General features: G+C 51.1%; 8 protein-coding genes across 8 annotated transcripts, besides 4 other annotated features; 4 read left to right on the top strand and 4 right to left on the bottom strand.

The window, feature by feature from the left end:
- Nucleotides 1–212: 212 nt before the first annotated feature.
- On the top strand, nucleotides 213–2,218 carry ACLA_039340 (glutamyl-tRNA(Gln) amidotransferase subunit PET112; the record flags this gene model as incomplete). The annotated part of the gene is made up of 4 exons (XM_001271144.1): nucleotides 213–534; nucleotides 613–689; nucleotides 747–888; nucleotides 951–2,218. The coding sequence occupies 4 exons, from the start codon at nucleotides 213–215 to the stop codon at nucleotides 2,216–2,218; spliced, it is 1,809 nt and encodes a 602-aa protein (XP_001271145.1).
- A 766-nt stretch (nucleotides 2,219–2,984) lies between these two features.
- Nucleotides 2,985–4,139, top strand: ACLA_039330 (arginase; the record flags this gene model as incomplete). Its single annotated transcript, XM_001271143.1, has 3 exons — nucleotides 2,985–3,071; nucleotides 3,181–3,764; nucleotides 3,836–4,139. 3 exons carry the CDS (start codon nucleotides 2,985–2,987, stop codon nucleotides 4,137–4,139), a joined length of 975 nt encoding a protein of 324 aa, XP_001271144.1.
- Nucleotides 4,140–4,991: 852 nt separating this feature from the next.
- On the top strand, nucleotides 4,992–5,696 carry ACLA_039320 (uncharacterized protein; the record flags this gene model as incomplete). The annotated part of the gene is made up of 3 exons (XM_001271142.1): nucleotides 4,992–5,146; nucleotides 5,222–5,496; nucleotides 5,593–5,696. The coding sequence occupies 3 exons, from the start codon at nucleotides 4,992–4,994 to the stop codon at nucleotides 5,694–5,696; spliced, it is 534 nt and encodes a 177-aa protein (XP_001271143.1).
- Nucleotides 5,697–6,068: 372 nt separating this feature from the next.
- Nucleotides 6,069–8,708, bottom strand: fcpA (protein-serine/threonine phosphatase; the record flags this gene model as incomplete). The annotated part of the gene is made up of 3 exons (XM_001271141.1): nucleotides 6,069–8,214; nucleotides 8,291–8,377; nucleotides 8,461–8,708. The coding sequence occupies 3 exons, from the start codon at nucleotides 8,706–8,708 to the stop codon at nucleotides 6,069–6,071; spliced, it is 2,481 nt and encodes an 826-aa protein (XP_001271142.1).
- Nucleotides 8,709–9,214: 506 nt separating this feature from the next.
- Nucleotides 9,215–9,253: a microsatellite.
- Nucleotides 9,216–9,253: a microsatellite.
- Nucleotides 9,254–9,930: 677 nt separating this feature from the next.
- Nucleotides 9,931–11,336, bottom strand: ACLA_039300 (pepsin-like aspartic protease; the record flags this gene model as incomplete). The annotated part of the gene is made up of 4 exons (XM_001271140.1): nucleotides 9,931–10,219; nucleotides 10,276–10,930; nucleotides 10,993–11,143; nucleotides 11,235–11,336. 4 exons carry the CDS (start codon nucleotides 11,334–11,336, stop codon nucleotides 9,931–9,933), a joined length of 1,197 nt encoding a protein of 398 aa, XP_001271141.1.
- Nucleotides 11,337–12,244: 908 nt separating this feature from the next.
- On the bottom strand, nucleotides 12,245–13,815 carry rpt3 (proteasome regulatory particle base subunit RPT3; the record flags this gene model as incomplete). Its single annotated transcript, XM_001271139.1, has 6 exons — nucleotides 12,245–12,263; nucleotides 12,331–12,994; nucleotides 13,051–13,337; nucleotides 13,391–13,489; nucleotides 13,557–13,598; nucleotides 13,661–13,815. The coding sequence occupies 6 exons, from the start codon at nucleotides 13,813–13,815 to the stop codon at nucleotides 12,245–12,247; spliced, it is 1,266 nt and encodes a 421-aa protein (XP_001271140.1).
- A 2,198-nt stretch (nucleotides 13,816–16,013) lies between these two features.
- Nucleotides 16,014–16,040: a microsatellite.
- Nucleotides 16,041–17,031: 991 nt separating this feature from the next.
- On the top strand, nucleotides 17,032–19,995 carry ACLA_039280 (putative ARID/BRIGHT domain protein (SWI1); the record flags this gene model as incomplete). The annotated part of the gene is made up of 1 exon (XM_001271138.1): nucleotides 17,032–19,995. One exon carries the CDS (start codon nucleotides 17,032–17,034, stop codon nucleotides 19,993–19,995), a length of 2,964 nt encoding a protein of 987 aa, XP_001271139.1.
- Nucleotides 18,406–18,428: a microsatellite.
- A 1,238-nt stretch (nucleotides 19,996–21,233) lies between the features above and the next one.
- On the bottom strand, nucleotides 21,234–22,059 carry ACLA_039270 (mitochondrial 54S ribosomal protein mL49; the record flags this gene model as incomplete). Its single annotated transcript, XM_001271137.1, has 3 exons — nucleotides 21,234–21,284; nucleotides 21,368–21,846; nucleotides 21,903–22,059. The coding sequence occupies 3 exons, from the start codon at nucleotides 22,057–22,059 to the stop codon at nucleotides 21,234–21,236; spliced, it is 687 nt and encodes a 228-aa protein (XP_001271138.1).
- Nucleotides 22,060–22,263: the final 204 nt, after the last annotated feature.

Raw genomic sequence — 22,263 nt, 5'->3', positions numbered from 1 at the left:
TACCGGTAGTTGACGGATTATATCGATGTCATGGCCCAGAATCGAAGGTACAGCTTGTATTTTGATTACCGCATATCACGCAAATTCCGCTCCATCATCATCAACACTATCCCAACTATCCACTAAGGAAACAGCATTTGCTCTACCCGATTTCGACCTTTACAACTATACTTATCGCTCCAAATCAGCCTCTGCATTGCTCCGCCTCACACATGCTCCAACAATGGCTTCGCCAGAGCCCCGCTGCAGCCGGTCTTCTTAGATGCTCACGCTATCGCGGCCCCCAAGCGGCCCTTCTCCAACTTAGCCCCCAGCGCGCTCCCACGTATCATGCAATCCGATCGCTTCAGACGTCAGCGGCCGAGTCGCAGGAGCGCATACCTCTGCGGAAACAGCTGAAGCAAGGTGCGAAGGGGCTCAAGGCGCAGAAAAGACAACGGAGGGAAAGCGAGGAGGCGTCGCGGCAGACATGGGAGCTGACGGTTGGCATTGAGATCCATGCGCAACTGAACACGGAAACAAAGTTATTCTCAAGTGCGTGGGACTGTCGTTCTTTGGCTTTTGGCTTCTTTGAACTATGGAGAACTAACTGAATCTTGTTCTGGAGAGTAGGAGCCTCCACGTCGAGCACCGACACCCCGAATTCGAATGTCGCTCTCTTTGACCTGGCCTTTCCGGGTAGCCAGCCGGTTCGTCGCACTCTGATGTTACGTGATCCATTCGCAGGAAGACTGAGGGAGGTCTAGGAATTTCAAGCTGCGACGCTGCTGCCCGCCCTGCGCGCCGCGATTGCGTTGAACTGCGACATTCAACCGATCAGTCGGTTCGATCGAAAACACTATTTCTACCAGGATCAACCCGCGGGATACCAGATCACACAGTACTACGGTGAGTGCTCTCTTTGCTTCGAAGAGACGGAACGGAATTAACGGGCAGTCGCTGGTCTCTAGAGCCCTTTGCGAGAAACGGCTACATCGATCTGTTTAAACATGACGGCATTGCACCCGAAGACGGCGATCACGTCCGCATCGGTATCAAACAAGTCCAGCTTGAGCAGGACACGGCCAAGTCCCAGGAGTATCCCCCTTCCACTCAGCTCCTGGATTTTAACCGAGTATCCCATCCGCTCATCGAGATCATCACGATGCCACAGATCCACACTCCCGCCACGGCCGCCGCCTGTGTTCGGAAAATCCAGTCTGTTTTACAATCCTGCAGTGCAGTGACCACTGGCATGGAACTAGGAGGCCTGCGGGCGGATGTGAATGTTTCGATTCGCCGCCGGGATGAAGCACCTGGCACCCACCAGTACGGTGGAATCGGCGGGCTTGGCCAACGGACGGAAATCAAGAATCTTAGCAGTTTCAAGGCTGTTGAAGACGCTATCATTGCAGAGAAAAACCGGCAGATTGCTGTTCTTGAAAGCGGAGGCGTGATCGAAGGCGAGACGCGCGGTTGGACCATCGGCAGCACCGAGACTCGGAAGCTGCGAGGCAAGGAAGGCGAGGTAGATTATCGCTACATGCCGGACCCAGATCTGCCCCCATTGTATATTGGCGAAGATCTGGTGTCCGGTCTGCGACAGGCGCTCCCCACTCCTCCGGATGAATTGATTGAGCTGCTGGCTGGCTCGGACTATGGTCTTCCCATTGAGGACGCGAAGCCATTAATTGAGTTGGACGACGGAGCGCGACTGGAATACTACCAAGATGTGGTGGAGATCCTACGCAGTCTGCAGCAGGATCAAGATGCCAAGTCCCGCACCATCCTTGCCCGGGTCGCTGGCAACTGGGTTCTTCACGAGTTCGGGGGTCTCTGGACCAAGGCGGACCTGGCCTGGGATGCGCACCGGGTGCCTCCCCAGACGCTTGCACAGATCATTGATCAGCTGCAGCGGAAACGTATCACGGGAGCTACGGCGAAGCAGGTCCTCGTCATGATATTTGACGGGGATCGACGCTCTCTCCCCCAGCTGTTGGAGGAAGAAAATCTGCTTCTCCGTCCATTGTCGCGGGAGGAATACATTGCTCTGGCAGAGACCGCGATGAGCCAAAATCCGCAGATGGTCGAGCAAATCCGCAGCAAGAATCAGCTTGGTAAGCTAGGATGGTTTGTCGGACAGATGATGCGCATGGGTGAGAAAGGCCGGGTAGAGGCTCAGAAGGCGGACGAGATCTTGCGAGAGCTAATTCTCGGCCAGTCGGGAAGCCAGCCGTAGAAACGATATCTATACCAGGGGCTAGTATACCTTGGGATTGAATTATCGAATGAATGATACCCCCTGTCTTGAGAGATATTAATGTGCATGGTAGTTCGCATTCTTAGTATGAGGGATTAGATATGGATGGCGGGAGAGAAACCTGCTTGCTTACTGGAGAGCAATAATAGATAATGCCACACTCACATCTACTCCAGAGTAGTCCATCGTCCATAGTCCATCTGCTGGTGATCGCAGCCAGAGATAGATAGATGAATGATAATCATTGATTGATAAAAGCTCCATTCCCAGGACTCTAGCTGTATTGGTCATAGCAACATGAGGGTGGAGAGGCGTCTCTCCTGGACCTGTACTTAGGGGAAATCACTGATCCCTAAAAGCAGTTTTTAGCGATCGCTGGGAGTAGTCTGTCTGCTTGTGCCGTCTTCGTCCTTCGTTTCTCACGGCCCCACGGCTGTCGTCGGACAGGGAAACACATAAATTCACCGGATGTCTGCTGCTGCTTCTTCTTCTTCTCATCTCTTCGGTTGTACATCTTTCCCAATTTCACAGAGGAGAACCAGCGCAGTAACAGTTCTAACAGTTCTTGTTATTCGGATCTGTTCTCCACCGCGCCTCCCGATCTTATCGCACTAGTTCTTCTTCTAGAACTTTTCCCTTATCGGTCCTGTATCATCTGAAAAACGGATTGAGAAGCACTGGAACAGACAGTCCCTCACTTTTTCTATTTTTAACTGTACCCTTTTTCACATCACATCTCTTCAAAATGACGTCTCCATCGACCATCAAGCAACGGTTTCTCTCCAAGTCGAATGAGCTCGGCGTGGTGGCAGTCGGATTCAACGGTGGTCAGGTATGACGCCCCCTCCATATACTTCCCAACTTGCCTTGGCGCTTGAAGACCAAGCCTCCACATAGCAGCTACGAAGTAACATACCTTCTAACCACTCTTTTCCTAATAGTGCAAACTCGGTGTCGAAGCTGCTCCCCTCGCCTTGATCGAAGCCGGTCTTCTGAATCAAGTCCGCGATGACCTGGGCTACGACGTTCACTATGACGACACCGTACATTTCTACGAGAACCTCACTCCCATGAACGATCCCGACCACCGGGGCATGAAGAAGCCGCGCGGGGTGAGCATCGCAACCGAGACGATCAGCAAGCAGGTGTACGAGCACGCCAAGGACGGCAAGTTCGTGCTGACCCTCGGCGGCGATCACTCGATCGCCATCGGGACCATTTCCGGCACGGCCAAGGCCATCCGCGAGCGCCTGGGGCGCGAGATCGCGGTGATCTGGGTCGATGCGCACGCCGACATCAACACGCCGGAGATGAGCCCCAGCGGTAACATTCACGGGATGCCCATGGCTTTCTTGACGAGGCTGGCCCGCGAGGACAAGAAAGATATCTTTGGGTGGTTGGAGGATGATCACATTGTCAACAAGAACAAGCTGGTATACATCGGTTTGCGCGATGTCGATCGTGGCGAGAAGCAGTTGCTCCGGGAGCACGGTATCAAGGCGTTCAGCATGCATGATATTGACCGGTAAGCCTTTTTTTTTTCTATTTCCCTTTGTTTCCGCACATGAATGATCGGGTTCTAATGCGACGATACAGATATGGAATCGGCCGGGTTGTCGAAATGGCTCTAGCCCACATTGGCAACGACACTCCCATCCACCTCTCGTTCGATGTTGATGCCCTGGACCCCCAGTGGGCCCCCAGCACAGGTACCCCCGTCCGCGGTGGGTTGACTCTGCGAGAAGGTGACTTCATCTGCGAGTGTGTCCACGAGACAGGTAATCTGGTTGCCATGGATCTGGTTGAGGTCAACCCCAGTCTGGAAATCGTTGGCGCGTCAGAAACCATCCGGGCCGGCTGCTCACTGGTACGGTGTGCATTGGGAGATACACTTTTGTGAGGATCGTTCTGCTGTTTTGTATTCTGTTTATGGTATATGATGACCAGGTGAGACCAATGTATTATGAGTTAGATTAGACATGGCCAAGTGCCGCCAGGCATACAATGAATCAGTGAAATGCAAGATTCAATAGTAGCACTTACGCATTTATACCTTTATCCTTCTCATCGTTATTTTTAAAAAATGATGCACGGTAGCGCGGGTGATCCCTCCAATGACGCCGTCGATCCGCGCCGTTTTCCTGCCACCACGATTTTCTCGTTCTACAGACACATGGGGAGTTAAAGATCCTCCAGCCACCCCAATTCATCATTCCAAAATGTCTCCTCCTCACCATTCAGCCGACCACAGACACAATGGAATAAACATCGAGAATCCAGTTCCCTACCACAGTCCCATCTCCTATCCCCCTCCTCCTACATCATCGCAACACATGAGTCTCCTTGTGTCTGGCCCGCTTACATAACCGCCCGACCAACGCATCCACCACCACCAACAACAAACAACAGCTTCACTTTCGATCTCCAACTCGGCCCAATCCAGATCCAATCCAATCGCGCACAAGCGGGCGTCAACCTGGGATATCACGGCGCGGATGCGCTGTCCGTCTCTACGCCCTACGGGTCCGCTTGCCAGTTGACACCCAACCTGCCGGACGGAGTATAAATCCAAGATTCTGGGCTGGGGAGGGGAGAGAACACGATCTATAGCCCCGCAAAAGACATCGATCTATACGGGTACGAAAAACGTTATATGCATTATATGCATACAAAACCCTTCCACGACCGCCTCGCCTCGCCTCGCCCGTAACCGCCAAAAAGTAAAAACAGAGGGGGAAAAAGAAGGAGCAGAATGGCCGTCCGCGTCTACCGCCGTCGCCGCTACCGCTGGCCCGAACTCCAACTCAACATCTGGATCATCGTCGTCCTGGCCGCCTCCGCCATCTGTCTCGGGATCTTCGCCTGGTTCATGGCCGTGCAGTCACAGCTGCGGCTAGGCACGCCTTGGTAACTTCCCCCTTCCCACACCAAGAATGTAAAGAAAGAAAGAAAGCCCAACTAAACCACAACACCTTCCCCCAGGCTCTTCCCCTACATGGTCGTCAGCGGCAGCCTCAGCGTCTTCTTCATCCTACTCATCCTCATCCTCGCAGCCCAGCGCTTCCTCCTCCCCGGCATCATCATCATCGGCAGCTTTATCCTCTTCGTGCTCTGGTTGACGGGCCTGATCGAGACCTCGCTGCAGCTGTATGGGGTTGTGGGGAATGTGAACGATAATTGCCAGAACTATGTAGTTGAGAACCCGTCCACGGGGAATAATATCGACACGATGGCGTGGCTGGCGCAGAATACGATATGTATGTTGTTGATTGCCCTTTTTTTCCCCCTGATTTGGTTTGCGGCGCTGCAGGCACGGGTGCAGGTGCAGGTACAGATGCTAATGTTGGTGATAGGTAATTGCTGGAAGACCGCGTTTGCGTTCGAACTCGTCAATACCATCTTCTTTCTGTGGATGATGGTCATGTCCTGGCAGGTGAATCGGGATGTATATGGGTGATGGCTGACGCGACATGATATGACACGATATGAATTATGTTCTTGGTTTTGTGTGATACACTTGGTTTCTGCATGTGCATGGAAAAGGCGTTATTTTGGATCTCGATTGCTTGGTCCCTGGTAGATCTCGATTTGTATTCCTATAATGGCCAAGGCAATGATCTTCCAATACACTTATATGACTTCTTTTCAAATCAACACGGAGGAACAAATTCCCTGAAACAGATGTCAAAAGAGCATCAAGCAGCCCCAAAACGCCGTCGCTATGCCAGATCGCATCGCAACTGCAAACGGAAACAATTCAGACAAGCATCGAAGAGAAAGTGTGGCAATGTACAGATAGCCAAAATGAGTCCCGGTCAAGAGGGCCATTCTATCCATTCTCGGCGGCAATCCCCTCCTCGGCTTTGGCGTCATAGCCCCCATCTTCCAGAGCAGCGAGCATCTCCCGTTCCAGTTCGTCGTCGTCGTCCACCGGGTCTTCAGGGTAGCTGACATCTTGTCCTCGCGCTGCGGGCTCCTCGGGCTCATCCAACGCCTCTGGGTCACCGCCATTGCGCTCCGTCGGTAAACTGGTGTGAGATAGCTCTGCCATGCTTGTGCTATCCGCACTCGCGACCTCTTTAAGACTGGTGGTGCGCTCATAGGATCGCTTGATCCGCTGCGCCAGGCGCGAGCGAGATTTTTCTCCCTCTTCTTCTTTGCTGCTGTCCGCTTCTCCTTCGCTGGTGCCTTCAGAGTCCTCATCGCGCTTGCGCTTCTTGCCTGACGTTCCCGCCTCATCCGCCAGAGTCGACACTTCACTGTCACTCTCACTCTCATTGTCACTTCCTAGGAACTCCTTAAGCTCATCATGAACTGCGGCTTGCTCTTCGGCGTCATAGCCAATGGGGGACATCTCATCGAGGCCGCTGGACTTCAAGAGGTCTTGCGTAGAGTCCTCATCATCTGTCCAGTACCCTCCGGTGCCTTCCTCGGATGATGAAAGCCACCCACTCTCCAGCTCCTTGGAGCCAGGCGAAATAGGCTCGCCTCGATCATCAGGGTGTACCGGCAGCAGATATGGCTCCTCATCCAGCCGTTTCCATTGAGTCAGCGTATCCAGAAGCCATTGAGTCGTCACGATCTTGATGTTGGGATATCGCGTGGCTTCCCGGACCTTGGCCGTGCGATTCCTGCCAGCCACAAGATGCGTGGTCTTCCGGTTGATTTTCGTGGAGATGACCGCCCCGAAGCTTTTGGTCCATAGGGAGATATCGGCGTTCTGCGTGTCGGTCCCAAGCGGTAGCACTCCAGAGAAAACAAGAACCACGCCACCAAGCACGCGATGCTTGATCCGCGGCATGATATCCTTGACGTCTGGTACTAACTTGAGGTCAATATCCTTCTCTTTCAGCGGAGTCTTCTCTCCTCTCAGCGCTGCCACTCTTCCCCCAAGCGCCCGCGATCGTTTCCGATCATAATCTTCGAAGAACTGCTTATGAATTTGCTCAAGCCGTTCCTCCAATGCAAATAACTCGCGGTCATTATCCTCCAGGAGGTGATGACGGTGCTTGCTCATATCTTGAGACTCATCTACGCTTGAAGCGGAATCGCTACTCTCGGCGGCTTCTTCTTCCGCGTCGAGTTCTTTCTGCTTCTGCAACAGAGGGCGGTCTTCGACCTGATGCATGATTGTCTCTTCTTGTGCCACACTCTGTTCCTGGAGTAGCCTTGGATCGTCTCCGCCGCCCATCGTTACAAGCTGCTCTAACGTCGAAACCTCAGCTGCATCCTTCTCAGTTGCACCATTACCGTTTTGTGGTGCCGGTAGCTCCTTCAGCTCCTTAGGGGCCTTTTCCGTAGGCTTATTAGCCCCCCCTAATTCCTGCTTCTTCGGAAGGAAACTAGAGTTGATATCTCCAATTCCAACGAAGAAATCATAAGGAGAAACCTTGATGAGATTAGGGCTCCAGCGCCACACGTCCCCGCGGTCGTCAATAATAACCACCATCTTTGTGTCCACCGGGAATAGTCGTTGGAGATTCTTAGCCGTTAGACTCCCACTCTCGTCACGGCTGAGGATGCGGTCACCAAATAGTTTCCGGTCTGGGTCGATGATCGCAGCGATATGTTGCGCGTAGGCTCTAGTGCCCATGGTGTAAATGTGCAGTTCGAAGAGCTCCGCGACATTCTGCAAGAAGGATTCTAAACCAGGTCGGAGCTTAACATAATACCAGCAACCGCGCATTCCCGGCCCGTCATCCACCAGTTGGAAGGCCCGAACATCACTCAAAGCTTCATGGTTCGGGTTATCCTTGTCTTCCATCCATTCCCTGACTGTGGGGTCGACGGTGGCATGAATGATGGTCTGATCCAGATCGACAACGAGAGAAAGCTTCTTATTCGCCAACAGGCGACGTTTCGCATCTTCTTCCACACGCGTGGCTTCCCTTTCACTCACGGTGAGTGAGGTATTATCATGGACCATCTGAATTGGAGCGCGCATCGAGTCCATGATCTCCGTGTTGTATGTTGCCCTATTGCAATGGTAGCACAAGTCAGTCTTCTGCCATCTCGACATGTGTAGGCGCTAGAGAACGAGGCAGCACTTACTCAGTCATGTCTTTGCCGCACTCGGCGCAGAGCCCTCCAAACTGAACCTCGTGAGCGCATGGCTCGTCGATCTCGACTACATCAATACTATAGCAAAGTCAGCATCACACACAGTACACGTCAATCCACAACTTGCTGGACGCAAGCTCAAATGAAAGAATGAAACATACGGTCTTTGAATGACATCCCCCTTTGCTATCTTCCACTGAACGATTTCCCCATCAACAGCCGACTCGAACTTGGTGGGAAACTTGCGCTGAACCTCGATCTTGTTGCCCAGCCCATCACCCTCGGTGACAGTCGTCTGGTACACGTACCAGAACAAAGCCTCATCCCTCTCCACCGTATCACCCGGCTGTTTCAGCAGGGACGTCACGGTGATCGGGTAATGGAGGCTGGGCGGTAAACGAAGAAGCATGCTCCTGTAGTCGGCTTGCCGAGAACTCCCGTCTGCGATTTCTCTTTATCCAGCCCCCGGCCAATCCTCGCCCCTCTTAACGATATAGGGGAAGGGAGGATGAGGGGGGGGTGGGGGGTTTGATTGCAGTCGCGAGCGAAACAAGAGTGCCTGGCCGCTAGGGATCCATGCCCGAAGCGCCCCGGTGTAGGTGTGACTTGCGAGCAGACGAACGCAATATTCCGAACGTTGAAGCTTGGTAGTATTGATTCACAAACTATCAAAATCTAGCTGCAACACGGAGAATCCTCATCCGACAGGGTGTGGACGAGGAAAGCAGAGGTAGCGTAGGCGATTGCCACGAGATGACGCGACGCAGAAGCAATAAAGAAAACAGGATTCGTCCAACACCAAACCTCGCAATGAGTACTGTAGGTGTTGTAGGACTCGTATGCTGAACAAGCAAGCTGAATCTCAGTCAAGTTAAGGATATATGAGTAGAATTGCGATGAAAGACAAAGGCGATAGGTGGTGGTGGTGGTGGTGGTGGTGGTGGTGGTGGTGGTTGAAAGAAAGGCAGTTGATGTTGTTGGAGTACGCCGTAGAAGTAGAAGAGAGAAGAGCAGTCAAAGAGTCGTGTGGCCGAGCGGGGGCGGCGAATCACGGAAGAGGTTTAGCTTACATAGCTTCTACGGCCTAGTACTATCTGAGACTAGCTTGGCTGCCTCACCAAGCTGGCGTCGCTTTGTTGCTCGGGTCCAGACCATCATGCCAGAGATAGGCAAGAGAAGACATCTGTTGGACTCGAAGAATAATAATGGAGGATGATGAGTTACTCCGACTGTCTCCGATTAAATAAACCAGAGGAACACAGCATGACTCTCACACCCAGAATATAGATACACAGAATTCCTCCGGTACTTTCTGTTCCCTGGAACCGAGACTATTCGCATACAGTACCCTCAATTAAATTTCTGTAACAAAGAGATGCAATTGGCAAATAAGCATGGATAAAGCAATTTCATTCATCAACAAGTACACGTAAAAATTCCATTAAGCACATCAAAGACCTGCACGAGCTTGCAGGATAGTGTCAACCATGGTCCATCTTCCTGCAGAGGCTCTCAGGTATCAACTCCAAAATCAACAGGCTGAGCTACCGCGATAGAGCTATATACGTCACGTCATTCTTGCACAATTAGTATAGACGCGGTGGCTGGGCAATGTATGAGCAATTAATCATTTACTTGGCCTTGGCCAGACCAACGGCGTGGTTGCCAAGGTCATAGACGCTGTAGTACTTCCGCAGGAAAGCGTCTCCGAGAATGGCAAGGGGACCAACCGGCTCGGGGAAGTCCATGCCCATGAAGGAGCTGATGCAGGAGCCCTGGACCTCAAGCGTGTAGTCATAAGGACCAATGGTGAAGTTGTGGCCGCTCAGGGTGAAGGTAAGGTCGGGGAGGGAATCACGCTTGTCACACTCGACGGAGTACTGGCCGGTGAAGCCCTTCTTGGCACCAATCTCCTTGTTGCTATCAGAATGAGTCAGTAAAAGCAAACTTCTGGGAGCGAAAAGATCTCAACTTACAGCAGATCGGCAAGAGTGGAGGGCAGAGCAATGAGAGAAGTGCCGGTGTCCAGAATGACACCAGTGTTGTCGAGCTCAGCGACGTTGTCACCAAGAGCAATAGCATCGAGATCGACCTCCCAGTAAGCCTTGCGGCGAAGAGGGATCTTGGTCAGCTCGCCAGTGAAGTGATCCTTATCAATACCACCGAAGGTGGCAACGGAACTGTCGCCTTCCTTGTTGGCATCGCCCAGGTAGAAGGCAAAGACCGGCTCGTCCAGGAGTCCCTGGTTCAGCATGTTGTAGAAAGGAGGAACGATCTTGTTGACGGAGATGGTGTCGTAGCCCAATCCGAGAATACCATCAAAGCGACCAAAGGCAAAGGCAAGACCGGGCTCGTTGGTAGCCTCGGCAAAGTCCTGCTTCTCAATCTTCAGATCACCGATCTTAAGGTTGTCCTGGGAGACAAATCCGCTGAGCTCGCCAGATCCATATCGGATGGCGAACTCGGTGCCGTTCTTCTTGTAAGTGGACGACGCGGACGAGTCGTACTTGGTGTGCAAGTAGCAAGCGATGGAGCCACACTCAGAAGATGGAACCCACAAGTTCGAGCTACCGGTGTCGAGGACGACCTTGAACTTCTGTGGGGGTGTACCAAGCTCGATCTCAGAGAAGTCTAGACAAACATGGCGGTTAGTACGACTCCCAAGCAGGATTGGTAACCGAGCCGCGACATACACTGGGCATTCAAGAAGTTATCCACCAACACATCGTGGCGGCTCATATCATTGAACGAGTTCTCCTCCAGGAGCTCCTTGTGGATGTTGGGACGGATACCCATGTACTTCTGACCCAGAGCGCGAACATGGGCGTCAATGTTGTGAGTATACTATCAGGCCATTAGCAACCCCATCACATTTCAAACAGTTTCCATCGAGAAAGTTGTGCAAACTCCATCATGAATCTCGCCTTCTACTTACCAGCTGTTCTTCGAGAGGGACCTTGTTCAGCTTCAGCTTGTGAACCTCGGCGGAGGCGCAGCCCAACAGCGCAGACGCTGTGAGCAGGGAGACCGTCTTCATGATGGGCGATAGCAGTTGAAAAGAAAGAATAATTCAGCGGAAAAAGAACGAAAAGAACAATATCACAAGGAACGTATGGATCTTGATGATGAAGTTGATAGTACCACCGACAAAAGGTAGGAGAGTTGATGGGTTAAGAGAGGAAGAGTGAGGAGGTACCTCAGGAAGGCAGGAGGTAAGTTGACGGGAGCTGGAACAAGGCGATGGAGCGTGATACCTACTAGTGCGGGTGACTGGTTGCCCGCGGGAGCGACTCCCCCTGCTTCGGATCCACGAATCAGCGTGACCCAGCTGCGTCACTGGGGCTTGGGTGTCGGTCTATCGGATCGCTTTGATAAGCAGTTCCGGCTTGGTTGCGACGTACGTACTACAGCTGTACAGCGTAAGGAGGTGCTGACAGTGCCTGGCAACAAGTATCTGCAGCAATCACGGTTGATCATCCCTATCTACAGAGTAGGTTATACTAGTTTTCCATGTTCTATCTCTAGACGGTTGAAACGATCTGTGTACCTATGGAGTACAATCACGCTGTTTGCGCTGATGATGTAACTGCAGGTTCTCTCAGCCGATAGACTAGTGCTGGCGCTGTTGCCTATCTACCCGATCAAGTAAGCCGGACTTGGCGTCGGCTGCTGCAGTATTGCAGTCAAGGACTCAAGTGAGTATCTACCTAGTCGACTAGGGCAAGCCAAGTGGCGATGTCAGAAATTATATCTACTTGTTGGCGACAACAGATATGATATGTGCTACAGTCGTGGCAAGATAGGCAATGCTCTGGGGAGAATCTCCACTATGTATCAATCGTTGTACTACAAATAGATTGCCTAGATGTTGATGATACAACCCACAACTGCCCCTTCGCCATGCACAGGATCCATTTCCGACTCGTAAATAATGGAGTATGTGATCTACCGGTAGAATTCGAGCCTGTGACAGTTTGTTAGAGCCAGAGACAATTGTAGAACAAATCCGATCTGGGGAGGGATATACATACCGGTCCGCTTCCTGCCCAGTCTTGACCTGGGCAGCATAGGCATCTTCAAGGTCAGACTGAATGATATTGTAGCGATTCTTGCGAACCGCCCGTAATCCGGCCTCCTGCATGATGGCGGCAATAACCGCACCGGACAGGGGCTCATTTCGTACAATGAGTGAGTCCAGATCGACTTCTGGGGACAAGGACATCTTGGACGCGATGGTAGTAAAGATCAGTCGACGCTCCCGTCGGTCACGCAGCGACGGGAACTCAATCTTGCGATCTAGACGACCTGGACGGAGAAGGGCTGGATCCAGTGTGTCCGCTCGGTTGGTGGCCATGATCACCTTTACATTGCTCGTCTGCTCGAAGCCATCCATCTGATTCAGAAGTTCGAGCAGGATACGCTGCACTTCACGATCGGCACCGGTTTGGGCATCGAAACGCTTGGTAGCAATGGCATCGATTTCATCAATGAAGATGATAGCAGGGGAGTTCTCACGGGCCATTCTGAACACATCACGGACCATGCGTGGACCTTCTCCGAGGTATTTCTGGACGAACTCGGAGCCGTTCACACGAATAAAGCTGGCAGTTGTGCTGTTTGCGACCGCCTTGACCAACATCGTCTTGCCAGTACCCGGGGGGCCGTACAGCAGGACACCACGAGGAGGATCGATACCTGTAAAGCGTCAGCACAACGGCGCGACCTAGTTATTTCATTCCTCTCCGACTCACCAATCTGTTTGTAAAGGTCAAAGTGCGTAAGCGGTAGCTCGACGGCCTCCCTGATCTCTTGTTTCTGCATGTCCAAGCCACCCACGTCGGCGTATGTAACATCTGGCTTCTCGCTTTCACCGAGCATAGCGATGGAGGAATCTGCTTCCGGGGGCAGAATATCGACAAGGGCGTTGGAATGACGGTGCAGGGCGACCGAGGATGATGGCTTGAGCTTCTCGCGATCGAGTGTGGAAAGGATACGGACGACATAGTTCGAGCCGGTTGACGACTGCACAATACCCGTACTGATGGGGTCTCATTAGCGTTGTTCCCTTTGCAACAGCTTCTTGAAACATACTTTTGATCAATAGCTTCCATAAATTGTCCGATCACCAGGGGCACACTCTGTATCCGCTTGATCTCTTCTTGCGCACGAACGAGCTCTCGTTTCAAGCTCCTATAATCAGATAAGCGTTAGCTATTGTACAGGCTGTCAACGTATTTGAGTTTAGATGACGCCTCACCTTTGCTCATCTTTGATGTATTCCTCTTGCAGCTGGATATACCTAGTTTCAGTCAATATCAGACGAAGACAGTTGCGCGAGTTCTGAGATAGCAAAGTTCATACTCTAGATGCCTTTGAAGCCTTTTCAAAGTAGCATACTCGTCGCCTCCATCAGCGTCTGTGCCTTCGAGGGAGTCGATGTTGGGAATGGTGTCGAATGGAGCTGGCTTGATAGGCGTGACGTTGTTCGCCGAAGTCTCCACGGCTACGTCGGCCATGGCGAAAGGAAGTTCAAGTTCGTAGGATAGACGGAGGTAGCTGCTGAAGCTGTCAGGATGGATGATCTTTCGAGAACAACAAAAATAGCGGGTGAAAAGGATGTTCTGCGTGTTGAGTTTGCTTTCTCGGCTAGAGCTTTTGCTTGGATGAGGACAGGCTCACGTACCTACCTGAAGCTTACACCCGTTTAGTCACGTGATTATGTACCTTGGCGCAGCCAGATGGATATCGAACATCTCCGAATGTCACTCGGCGCCATGGTCTAGAGAGAGTAGTCGATTCATCGAGAACGGAGTTCTGGCTTTCTTGTCTGAAGTGGGAATACTTGATATGTATATCAATTATAAGGAAATTCTAGAATCAGTCGGTGGACTTGTCAATCTTGAGCAATGATCACTACTGTCATAGCACTGGACTCTCGAGTGCCAAACAACATCCAAGCCCGGTGTAACTCGGGCAGTATCTCAAGCAACTTATGCAGTGCAGTGTTGAGCTATACATCTGTGAGCGATCTTCATGTGTGTACACTTTCTTGTGTTGAGTATTTATGGGTTAGTTATTGAGTCAGCTAAGTAGTCCAAGCTCCCACCATCGACAACCCCAAATATATATCGTGCCGTTTGGTGTTGCTACAGGTAGGCATTCAATAATAATTCGACTCTTACACGACCACATAATACAGATACTCCAATGATCACTGGTCAAGTGTTGCCAATCATTTACATAGCTCAAGAGAAAGAGGCTCACACTTAACCTCCATCCGTAGGCTGCCATACAACCTCCAACTATCATCCAAGTAATCAAGGACGAAAAATAAGTGACCGGTATTATACTCAATACTCCGAAGAGTGCTATAATGGTGATACTATAAGTAGTCCATGTAGTATTAGCGCGCATGAGATTGAGGGATTTCATCATCAATGGAGGCTTTTCCTGCAGGGGCGGGGATCATGAGGATGATCGAGGTATGGATGTACCGTGAACCGTCAGGCTGGCGGATTTCCAGCTAATAGCGAACTATGGAAGCGCATTCGTTAGGTAGTCTAGGTAGTTTCCTCACCTTACCTGGCTCGGAATTGGGCAAGCAAATATGGGCATGAGGGCCGTGATTATTCGGCACCATATCTCTGTTGTCATCCGTCTACCGAGTAGTAGAGTATAAGAAGCAGCCTCCCCCTACTTGCTCATCACTAAATTCCTCCCATCTCGCGGCACCCCGTTTGAAAGTTCTCGTTGTTTCGGCCGTCTTGTTCAAACTCGTTGTCACCTCTCGAGTCTTTCATTCATTCGCCCGAGTTCCCATGGTTAGGTTGACAACAGGTCACAGTCACACCAACCGTGGGATTTATGCCCAGAATGGAGAATCACGTCTCGATGATCAACAGTTTGACAGTAAACGATGAAGAGGTCCATCAGAGGAGGGATCGAGAGCCAAAATGCTTACCGCAAATCATGTGTGATGGCTCTTATCTCGATCATTTTGACTCCTACTTCAAAAGTACCCCCGACTCTCAAACAGAGAGAGGGAGACCAAGACCAGCAATGATGCACTCATCCAGAAGCAGCTAACTAATCCGTCCTAGTCGTTCGTTACTCATGCCACCCGACTACCCGAGATAGTTACCGCAGTTGCCAACCTCAACTAATCCCAATTCAGCCTAGCAGCGATCCAGAGGCAGTCAAAGTTAGCATGATGTTCAGATCAACAGACGTTGGGAATTCAGGCATCTAATACATTCCCCTTCGGGTCTCTATCTACAGCACGATATCAGACAGAATGATCATGACTGTTTTTTTTCCTGATCATACTGACCGGCCAGTGTTGAGCAACAAAATGGACCTAACGAAAGCTACTAAGCCACCTGGACGGCCCAAACAGGAACAGCGGGCATTCCACATGACCCGCTTACATAACCACCGGGCTGCTAGACTGACTCCCTGGACTCTTTCTGCTGTCAACTTGTTGCTGCTGGTAAAATAACTTACTGGAAAAGCTACCCAGAACTTCTCCCCCCTTCTTCCCCCCCAGTTAGATACTCCGTACTGTATCTTGTTCGTATGTACCTGGTTCATCATCCTTTTCTATCTTCTTTGATCGTGAACAGCCTCTTCCTGCGCTCGTCCCATTCCTGTTTATCTTCCCACACAATCACAACCACCATCCCCGGGGCCATCCACTCTGTCTTCCTTTGCAAAGCCCCCCCCCCCCCCCCCTCCCTTCCCCTCAATCTCCAAATTATCGACTGGAGAGAATTCCTGTTAAAATAAAAATAAAATTACGGCTCTCTTCAAGCTCTGAGCTGTCTGTCTTGGTATGTTGGATCCTGATACATCCACCCTTTCTGTTTCATGCCATTGGCGTCTGTCTGCTTTAACCCAGACCAACGCTTGACACAATCTGTCGCCACGCACTACGGGGGATCCAATCCGGCCATTCTTCGGGACCATCACACACGTTGCAGTTCCTATCATCTACTACTATTATTATTTTCTGCAGTGTTGATAAGTTTCAGCACCGGTCTGGCTTATATTCTTTTTAGTTCCTGATCGATGCTGTCATTATTATTATGATTATTACCTTTCTGATCATGATTCTTGTGCACTCGTTGTCTCTACACCTTACTCGCGTTGCTTCACCCTTTGCTGATGACTGAGCCTCCTTCATATAGTCACGTTTTCTGCCTTTACGCTCCGGCATCTCTGGTCCCGTGACCTCCTGTTCTCCTTGCAATCTTCCTCAAGCCTCTCAGGCTGCTATTTCGGGACCGGTGTAATCGTCCGCTTGTGAGTCGGCATCTAAGTTATCCAGCCTTGTCGGTATGTACCCAAGTTCTCTCCTCTTATCTGTATACCCTTTCTTTATTCCTTCGACTTCGTTCCCCCGTTCGAATCACTGGTCTAGACTCCCACACCGGACCGTTGGGATGGCTTGTTCTGCTTGTGGTCGTTGCCTTGGAAGTGCCCGTGTCGCAGACCCAAAGCGCGACTCACCACAAGACCTCCCCGACGCGTCTTATAGCCCTCAACCTGGCTTGATCTTCTGACGACCCTGTTGAGAGTTGCTTGTCTAAACTACATCTCATTTTGATGGCGATATTGTCGCAAAGTTGACGGTCGCTTATTCATGATGACGATGACAAAGCCTGTTTTGTGCGTGTGTCACATTCGCTGACCATCCTCCTTACCTCGCAGATGGGTTGGTAAAACCACACGACATGAATGCCTGGCTAGCCGACGCCTCGAATCTTCAGAACCATGACAATGGTGCCTTCCATCAAACGACCATTGACCCTGCTACCGCATTCCTGCATGCATCTCCCACTCCCCCAGATCCCAATCAGTTCCAGCGCATGTTCAATAATGGAGTCCCGCGAAATGCCTCCCCTGGATTTCACAACCCCAACCAGGTGATCCCCTCTAAGCGGTCGCGGCCGGAGGATGGTATGTCCATGTCGCCGCGACAGGCGCCTGGTGGACTTTCCGCATCGCGGTCGCAGACGCCTCATCAGGTGCCCTTTCCAGGCTATCAAGGGCCTGCGAATGGCGCCCAACAATTCCCTTCCCACGCCGCCCCGTATCAGCACCTCCAGCAAGGAACGCCGACCAATGTCACGCAATCTCCAATCATGCAAGATTTCGACCAGCATGGTGTGCAGCGAATGGGGACAGCGTCTCCTAGTCCTTTTTCACCTGCAGGCCATCATGTTGGCGGTCCTCACATGTCCCCTTCGCAGTCAGACCACCCTAGTAGAGTCAATACACCCCAAAATAACACTTTCATTCCAGGCCAGCCCTTTCCTCAGGGAATGGGGCCGCAGTTCTCACCGGCTCCCACAATGACGACTGGCGCGGTACAGGCGCCGATGCAGGCACATTTTAGCAACATGCCTCAGTATCAGCAAGCGATGGCCGCTCAGCAGCAGCGACTGCATGCATTGCAGATGCAGAACCAAGGCCGTCCGATCAACATGAATCCCGCAATGGCGGGGCGTCCTGTGGCGGCAGGCATGAACGCCATGGCAAATCCTCAGCAAATGGCGGCAATCCGGCAGATGCAGCAGAATATGGCAAAGCCTCCAAACCCAGAAGGGTTTATGAGATCGCTTCAAAAGTTTATGATGTCTCGGAACATGCACTTGGACCCGAATCCCATCGTTTGTGGTCGTCCGATCAACTTGGTGCAGCTTTATGCCACCGTCATGAAACTGGGCGGGTCAAAGAAGATCACCGCTGCAAATATGTGGCCAGTCATAGCCCAGCAGCTGCAGTTCCCCCCGATGCAGTTCCCAATGGCTGTTCAGGAAATCCGAGAACATTACCAACGAAACCTCGCTGCATACGAGCAAGCTTTCCTCAGCACTCAACAGAAGCAGTTTACGGATCAGATGCAGCAGAATGCGCTGCCGCGGCAAGCTAGCGACCCCTCTGCCATGCAGTTTCAATCACCAACTGTCAAGCAGAGTCAGGGGTTTGAAACGCCCCAACAAGCAGGACATGGGTCACCGAGCGGCGCGCCGATGGCGAATAATGTACCGCATGGTGTTCCAAATGGGTTTCCCGCTCCAACACAAGCCAAAGCGCCTAGCAAACAGCAGCAGCAGCAGCAGCAGCATCGATTAAGCGTCTCTCGTCAGTCTCAGCCCCCCGCGACGCCGCAGGATTCTACCGGTCAATTAGCGAGCCAATCTCCTGCACAGCCCGCAAAACCCCTTGGGAGTGTCCCTGGCAAGACCACGGAATCGTTCGAACAGCCCCCTAACGAACCGCTGAAACATCCCATCGAAGACCCTTTCAAGCCAATGGTCTTACCGGAGAGCAATCTCCATGGCCCGATTGTCGTGGATGAAATGTATCAGCTCGGAGAAGAAATCTCCAGACTGAAGCCAGACGTGCCTTCGTTTCTTGAGCTTGGCGTCATTGACATCCACGCCCTCACAATGGGTATCAAATCTGGAATTCATGCAGAGATGCGCCTGGCGCTGGATACCCTTGTAACCATTTCCTGTGAGCCAGGAATTCCGATCTCGTTGGATAATTGCGAAGATCTGGTCGATAGTCTGGTTGAATGCGCTGAGGATCAAGCCGACCTTCTTGCAGAACATGCCGTTGAGGTCTCAGATGTGATGTTGCTACCACCATATGAGGAGATAACTCGTGGATGTCAAGCCGAGTGGACATCGCTAGCCGATGTGCCTGAATTCGGCAGCCTCGAATATGAGCTTGATCGAGCGGTTGACCGACTCATCTGTATCACGACTATCTTGCGGAATTTCTCCTTCACCGAATCAAACTTTGCCATACTTTCGACTCCCTCCGTTGTCCAGTTCATGTCCACCATCATCCGCTATCTAGGAACCCGAAATATGCTCCTTCGAACGCACCAGAATACATTGGATTTCATGAAAGATGCCGTCACATATCTCAGCAATTTGGCGCATCTGATCCAATTGCCAAGCATAGAGGAGGCGCACTGTCTATTGCACTTCCTTCTGTCATTCGCTCCATTCCCGGCCCCAACCATAGGACCGGACGGGGTCATGTTCACACCTTACAATGCGTCGATACACAAATATACACCAGCCGCAGTGGATAGCTTAGCCAAGCTTTTGGCTCGGGACGATCCCAACCGGACATTTTTCAAGGCTATCTTCTCAAGCGATGCGGGCTCCACTGCCCAATATGAGTTGCTTACCCGTGCCTTTGGTTTAGCTATCTGTCCTGTTCCTGATCAATTACGGAAACATCTGGCGATAGCAGACGCCCGAAAAGTATTCCTCATGCAAGGTTTATTGGCAGCCGACATTCTATCTTCATTTGCTGATGGTACCTTGGCCCAACAATGGCTTGAATCAACGGATGGATTTGCCATTCATCTCCTGCGACTATCCTGCCTTCTTAGTACGGAGCGCGTCCCCCCACCTCCAACTAACACTCGCCAGTCTCACGCTGCCAGAGGGCAGGCCGAGGAAGCCGCAGCATATGGTTCGATCATCAACCGAGGGCTGACGATTCTCTGTCGGTTGGCGGAGAGGTCAAAACTCGCTGATAGTAATTCAACGCGGCAGTTCCCGTCTGGAATTATTCCCAAAAAGGAGAGTTTATTAGGAGCATTGTTGATGCCCAACGTGGACCCAGGCGTTGTTCGGCAGCTGATATCCTATGCTCGCTTAGCCGAGTAATATGATATAGGTTGGATCTACTTCCAATACTCCACCATCTCTTGTCTCTCTTCTATATCATTTTCGTTAATCTGGATATTTTCAGCGAACGCAGCGGCCCAGGCATCTGAATGTGCCAATTCAATGTTCAATTCTGTCATGTCTTCTTTTGATTATTACCATCTCGAATGAGGAATCATTCACACAATTTTACACGACCTTTTTGTGTTTGTTTGGCGCCGGTGGGAAGAATACTGTGGGCGTGACTGTGTATTTTTTTTTTCTTTTCTCGATCTATCATTGTACAATGCTCAAATACCCTCGGGGAGAGAAAGCCATGCATGATGTCTATATGGGTAAACTTGTCATCGTTGGTATAATCGGACTCTTCTCTTCCTGGCTTGTGTCAACGATCTTCCTGTTCGAATATTCCCAATGACCTTATCCTCTGCCATTCGATCACGACCTCTCTATGCAGCATAGATTGTGGGTGGCTCGCTCCTCTGCTGGATTTCAACACTGTAGATAATAACATCCCTCTCAAATCAGGAGTGCGAATAGGACCAAGTGTGATCGTCATCGGATCGGAATTGATTAATTTCATCAGTGCACATGTCACTTAGACTACTTGGATTACCAGGGGACATGTACAGGGAGTAAATGATACAAGGGTAGCCAAAATGAATGGCAGAGGTGAGAGTAGACGTAGGAAACTTTGAAAGGGGCAAAAGAAAAAGAAAAAGGGAAAACACCAAGAAAATACTGAACTGATAACATCCCAGAAGACCAGAACGACCTGAATCAAAACCATTGACGAGAATAATGAACAGCATGCAACACAAACACCCGCACGAAAGCATAGTACAATGCAGAGAGGAACGACAGATGCGAGATATTGATCGAAGAAGAAGAGGGATTCAAGGCGATAAGAAATAGGAAATATAAGAGAAACTGAGAATAATGAAATCATTCCGGATAGTGATAGGGTCTCAGTCTGATCACCGTTCACTTTTTTGGTGCCTTTTTTTGTTTTCTTCCTAGTTGCTATCTCTCAGCCATTCTGCTTTCCCCCTTTTGCATGACTTCAACTTCTTGCTCTGTATTCATTCTGTTCGAGTGTGCTTTTGGAATTCCGGGCTTGTTTTGCTACTTTTCGTGGAGAAGGTGGGTAGGTGGTTGATTATTGGGTAGAGGATGGAGACAGATGCAGTATGTGAAGGAGAGCAACGGCCATGCGAGGAGGGTCGTAGGTTCTTCCCTTAGAAGTTACGCTCTAGGAGGAACTTGGTGATTTCGGGTTTCCGCCAGCCCTGTATGGGAATTAGCGATCACTTCATCTGACAGAAATGAGGCTGGGACAAGCATGACATCCAGAATGCCCTCGATAACATACCTTAACGACAATATGGCCATTGAGGCGGTTGATCGTAACGTCGGGGCTTTTGGGTGCGCGAGGATCGCTGCTTTCGAGTCCGAGATACCGAGCGAGATCGCTTCTCAAGGCGTCAAGATCACCTTCCGTCTTCTGGATCTTCGTTTGCTGCTTGGTACCACCGGCTTTTGTGACAAGGTATACAGGGAGCTGGTTCGAGGCTGTACGACGGATAAAATAGGGGAGATTTGTGAGCTGGAGTTTGGCACCCGGGGGAGGGACGGCCCCTGTCGATGTAGGAGTCTCTTTCAGAGTCTGGGATTGCCGCTTGAGCTGAACCAGGAATGTCCGGCGCTGCTGGGTAGGAAACCGTGAGTTGGAGGAGTGGGCAGATTTCAATGCGCGATCTGGAGGATCATCAATCAGTAAGACGTGCTTCTTCTCAACTGGTCTCCACGACTCAGAAATTTTCCTCTCTTCCCTGCCACCATCTTTCCGGTCTCGAGGTCTATGGATACAGAGAGATATGGAACAGGCGGAGACAGTCGAGACTTACGAGACTGGACCAATCTAGATTGCGAGGATAATGTGGAGAAAGAGCTACATGTCCTTGACGAAGCGATGAACTGTGAAGCATTGAGATAGAGAGGAGCTGCTGTCGACTGCTTGCGAACAGCCGAGCAGACCGGCAGAGACTGCAGGAAAGAAGCCATCGGATTAAAGGAGGATGAACAGTGGCCAGCGACGGATGAAAACCGGACAGTCGTAATGGTAGAATGAGATAAAAGCCCCAACCACGAACGGGTTTCACCACGGGGAGACAGACGTCAAGACGATGGGATGGAGGACGAGGGACTACAGAAAGTGTCAAGCAATCACCATCCAACATGCGATTTCTTGCTTTCTGCGCGGAGACC

Source organism: Aspergillus clavatus, genomic scaffold (genome assembly GCF_000002715.2).
Source record: "Aspergillus clavatus NRRL 1 1099423829802 genomic scaffold, whole genome shotgun sequence".
Lineage (NCBI taxonomy): Eukaryota > Fungi > Ascomycota > Eurotiomycetes > Eurotiales > Aspergillaceae > Aspergillus > Aspergillus clavatus.
The sequence above is the reverse complement of the archived record's forward strand: the minus strand, read 5'-3'. Positions and strand labels throughout refer to the sequence as shown.